We start from the raw sequence: 5,163 nt of genomic DNA, 5'->3' as shown, positions 1-5,163 counted from the left end.
TTGGTCCAAAGAAAACTCGCATCTCGTAACACATTTACCAATAATGACTGTTTGATACACAGACATATCATTTTATTATGTATTTTTTTATTTAATTTAATTTAGCAGTAAAACCACCATTGTCAACAACAATTAATTTGTTTAATGCGGACATGTTGAACGCTATATTTGTGAATACAATATTAGAAATAAACAAGTATTTGAATGCCTTCGATTTTGTTTCCGTATTTCATATTTCCAGAAGGCCTTGTCTTTCGTAAAAGTCGCTGTGGTTATTATCCTGCAGCCGAATCGTGTCCATCCACCCTGCCGAAGTGCCGCCGAGCAATGTGTTACTTTACTCCAGCATCGTGAATGCCAGTCTTGCGTGTGCAGAAAGAAACTTTGTCAGTGTCGTGGAACAAAATTAATCTCCGCGTTTATAGAGAAGAGACAACATCCCCCTTAAACCGGGACTGAGAGGGGTCCCGGGCCGGGCATCGTCCCGGGCCGGGCATGGCGATGTTCCGTCCCGAGCCGGGCATCGTCCCGGGCCGGACATGGCGATGTCACCGTTCCGGGCCGGTCATCGTCCCGGACATCGTCCCGGTCATCGTCCCGGACATCGTCCCGGGCCGACCGGGCCGGACATCCTCCCGGGCCGGTCAGCGGAGGACGGAGGGACGGAAGAGAGGAGCTCCGTGGCCGCTGTACGGGGCGGACCTGACTCCAGCTTTCGCCTTTGTTTTGGGGGCGTCACCCCCCCCCCCCCCCCCATGTCCTGTCCCCTCCCCTCTTTCCCTTCCCATCTCTCTCTCTCTCTCTCTCTCTCTCTCTCTCTCTCTCTCTCTCTCTCTCTCTCTCTCTCTCTCTCTCTCTCTCTCTCTTCTCTCCCCTTGGGGCGGGAGAAGCCCGTGTTTGGTTCTCAGAGAGAGAGAGAGAGAGAGAGAGAGAGAGAGAGAGAGAGAGAGAGAGAGAGAGAGAGAGAGAGAGAGAGAGAGAGAGAGTCACAAAACGTTCTCCTCAGAGAGGGAGCGGAGTGGCGAGAGCTCGGGAGGCATCCGCAGGAAGCAGCGCAGCTCTGGACACCGCAGCACCCCGACGCGTCCGAAGAGGAGAGGCAGCGACACAGAGCAGGGAAGAAAGAAGGGTCACGTAACGATGACATCTGATCTGGGTGCTAGTTGATCTCTCTTTTCTGTCTGACAGCTCGAACCGGGGATCTCCAAGCGCACCAGGACTTACTTTTTCACACCTTCTCCACGCGCCGGATCTGTGTCCTTCTGGTGATCTAAATCCGTGTTTGGGACGTTTTGGAGTCTACTCCGATATGACCCCCCTTCTGTTTTAACACTTCCTCACGAGGACTAGAATCACAGGAATAATCAGTCAGCTGCTCGATTCCAGCGCGCAGCAGAGAGCGCAGACCACATTGCTCCTCTCGAATCCGAGGAGGATCTACAGCGGAACAAGTGCGCGGCCAGCCGGGGGGGACACCGCGACGCAGCAGCACCGGCACCGAGCCACGGAGGTTTGTTCATGTTTGGGATCCAGGAGAGCATCCAGCGCAGCGGCAGCAGCCTGAAGGAGGAGCCGCTGGGAGGCATGAACTCCGTCCGGAGCTGGATGCAGGGGGGCGGCGTGCTGGACGCCAACACAGCCGCCCAAAGGTGAGCTCTGCTCGGGAGGAGGAGACGCGCTCTCGACCCGACACGCGCCTCGTTCACCCAAACAAAGTGCACTCGAGGCTGTGTTGATGGAAGCTGCAGTCCAGAGGAATCATTTGGATTAATCTGTTGCTAGGATATATATATATATATATATATATATATATGTATATATACATTGAATGCCCTGTAAAATCATTACATCACCGCATAAGGTTATTGGAAACTGCTTGTTCCACTGATTTTTACGCACATGCAGGTGTTTCCTTCAATATTTTGGGGAGGTTTCAATGAGCATGGAGGCAAAAGGAAGGGTAAATAATGATCAGTGAAATTAGGGGCAACACATCTGTCCAGATCCCCTCTTTTCATGGCTGTATTCGAGGCGACAATATTCTTTATTCAGAGAAGTTGGATAAATCCTGACCTCCTGTCTCAGGTTAAAACAGTCTCCAACAGACACATGTTTGATTATAGTTTTTAGAAAGTCAGTTGGGTGTCGTTTTCTATAAAACGGAATTATATGATAAAGAAATTAGTGAAATTAAGCAAAGGAGAAAGAAAATGGAGTGAGTTTCTTCTTTTTTACATTTACCTTACATTTTACTTACCTTTACAAAGTAAGACGTAATAGCTCCTAACACCGACTCACCCACGCCTGTGTGTCCGCAGTGGAGTGGGTCTGGCCCGTGCTCACTTCGAGAAGCAGCCGCCCTCCAACCTGCGCAAGTCCAACTTCTTCCACTTCGTCCTGGCTCTGTACGACCGGCAGGGCCAGCCGGTGGAGATCGAGAGGACCAACTTCTTGGGCTTCATCGAGAAAGAGAAGGTCGGTGGAGAAACTCAATTATTGATATTAAATATGCTGAAAAATCATTCACAGTTAACTAGATTTCAGAAGGCCCGAATATTGATATTACTAATGTATATGTTTAATGTGACATGTTAAACATTAAGGCTCCAGGAACTCATCAATAAATCATTGCATGCGTTTATAATTTATTATAACTATTATTTTATTTGTAAGTTGTATTATTTATATGTTTAATAATTTGAACATAGGACACATATGAAAAACAATATTTACACCTACTGTTGCTCAAAAACTTACTTCGATCCTTTCATGATATTTGTGATATATTTAAACCATATTTAAATGTTTTAATACACTGCTGAATTCAACCTTTCCGTGTAAACACGCACGCGGCTCCTCGTCTGTATGACGCCGTTTGAAGGAGCTGCAGCGGAAACATTCCGCGCTCAAACAGAAAGAGCAATTAAAGAGCAATTTTAAGAAGCCTGATTTTAATGTCAGCTGAGAATCACATGTTGATCTATATGGCCGGAAGATTTATTACCTCGGGTGTGCACGTGCTCATTTCCAACTGGTGCTAAATATTTCAATCAACAGCTCCGTGTTTTGTTATGTGTGTGTGTGTGTGAAGGAGACGAGTGGAGAGAAGACCAATAACGGGATTCATTACCGGCTGCAGCTTCTTTACAGTAACGGTGAGTGAGCAACACACACACACACACACACACACACACACACACACACACACACACACACACACACACACACACACAGAGAATAATTATTCACAATGCATTTGACCAAATCATCTCGATTGAACATAACACAGAGACATCACACAGGAAGCAGCTCATTTATTATTATTATTATTATTATTATTATTATTATTATTATTATTATTATTATTATTATTATTATTATTATTATTATTATTATTATTATTATTATTATTATTTAATATGTACACCTAAAACGTGCGGCCAGAATGCGGTGCAGAGTTTCAAAATCGTGTCATTTGACCGATTTCCCAATTTGGGAGCAGCTGTTTTTATAAACGCGTCATGGTTCCGTCCGTGTCACCGTCCCCACAAGAGCTCGTCCTGTCTGAAGTGCGAGACAGTTGTTTTGGTGGGAGCAGTGGGAGCTGTGGGATTCGGGCCTGTCAGCTCTGTCAAACTACACACACGTGGGCAACCGTTTGTAAATTATTGATTTTAATATCGTGCACACACAGAGGATTGATCAGGCCTATTGACTGTAAGGTGGATGTCATCACTGCGCGTCTATGGATGTTTGAATTGGATATGCTTTAAGGATGGATGGGTCACGTGTTACACAAACTGCAAGGCCTTTGAGGCAAATATGATTTTTTTTTCTTTAGATTTCTAACTGCAATTGAGGCTCAGTATCATAGAAACACACGATATGATCTATATTACACACACACACACACACACACTCACACACACACACACACACACACACACACACACACACACACACACACACACACACGCACAAGCTTCCCTTTATAAAACTGCATGTGTGAGCACTTCAACCAAACAGTGATTATTCATAAATTTCACATTTTTGGAGGCCTTAATTATGAAATAAAAAATATTGACAAGATTAAAAGAAATTTCGTGTATCAGAAATATGTATTTAGTCTTTTTTTGCGACCCCTAAATTCTTGCTGTAAGATCAGGAGTCTCTCACTTTTTTCCAAAATGTTTGCTTAATTTGACGTATTTTCCAATACAGTTTTGTATGTTGTACTACTTCCCAAAATCGATCTGACGTTTATGATTTCCTCTTTTTTTCTGCATCCCAACAGGCATCAGAACGGAGCAGGACTTTTATGTTCGACTCATAGACTCCATGACCAAACAGGTAAGCACACACACACACACACAGAGGTCTGTCACCTCTCCTGTTACTCTGACAATGAGATGCTCCACTGATCCGCCTGTACTCTGCCGCCCTCCTATATCTGCGTGTACTTGCACACACAAAAACGTGTGATTCTGTGGGTATGTGTTTCTGCAGAGTATGTGGGTGGGGACACACACACGCACACACACACACACACACACACACACACACACACACACACACACACACACACACACACACACACACACACACACTCACACACAGCGTGGCTCCAGGGCGTTTCTTGCCTGTACTTCTCTGGCTGTGATTAGGGTGAGGAGGCAGCGAGCGGGTGTTGAGGAGCCGGGGAATAATTCTGCTGCTCACAGTGGAAAGATATAACAGCACCTCTGGGATTTGGTCTGCCGAGTAGCAAGCGTTTTTTGATCACATTCAATTTTTCTGTTAATGTTTGTGTTTTTGTTTATTTGTACCTTTACAAGAGGGAGAGAGAGAGAGTGGAGGGAAGAGAGACGAGAGAGAGAGAGGCAGACTGAACAACAGATAGAAGGCAGACAGACAGCCAGTTTGAGTGTTTGTTCTTCAGGTAAACAGAATGAAAAGTGATTTTTTGTTATTCACGAGAAAAAAGATATGGAGTGATGCTGCGTGTGTGAGTGTGTACTTGTACAGCTATCTTTGTGAGAACCAATTTGAGTTTTAGATCTTGAGAGTGAGACATCTTTTGCTGGTCCTCCCCTTCGGACTGACCCGTATTAGGGTTTTGACTTGGTTTAAGGTTCAGGTAAAAATTAGGGTTTATGTTCTGAG

General features: G+C 45.2%; 1 protein-coding gene across 4 annotated transcripts in view; it reads left to right on the top strand.

The window, feature by feature from the left end:
* The first annotated feature begins 995 nt into the window (after positions 1–995).
* Positions 996–5,163, top strand: part of LOC311025381 (transcription factor COE1) — a 98,060-nt gene continuing 93,892 nt past the window's right edge. Inside the window, exons 1-4 of one of the 4 annotated variants that reach the window (XM_084028241.1) lie at positions 996–1,649; positions 2,319–2,475; positions 3,092–3,155; positions 4,295–4,350. In XM_084028241.1, coding sequence (XP_083884367.1) covers positions 1,519–1,649; positions 2,319–2,475; positions 3,092–3,155; positions 4,295–4,350 — 408 coding nt within the window. In that variant the 5' untranslated portion in view covers positions 996–1,518. The remainder of the gene's footprint in view (positions 1,650–2,318; positions 2,476–3,091; positions 3,156–4,294; positions 4,351–5,163) is intronic. The other 3 variants (XM_084028239.1, XM_084028240.1, XM_084028238.1) reach the window with 3 other exon arrangements.

Source organism: Eutrigla gurnardus (genome assembly GCF_963514095.1).
Source record: "Eutrigla gurnardus genome assembly, chromosome: 15".
Classification (NCBI taxonomy): Eukaryota; Metazoa; Chordata; class Actinopteri; order Perciformes; family Triglidae; genus Eutrigla; species Eutrigla gurnardus.
The sequence above is the reverse complement of the archived record's forward strand: the minus strand, read 5'-3'. Positions and strand labels throughout refer to the sequence as shown.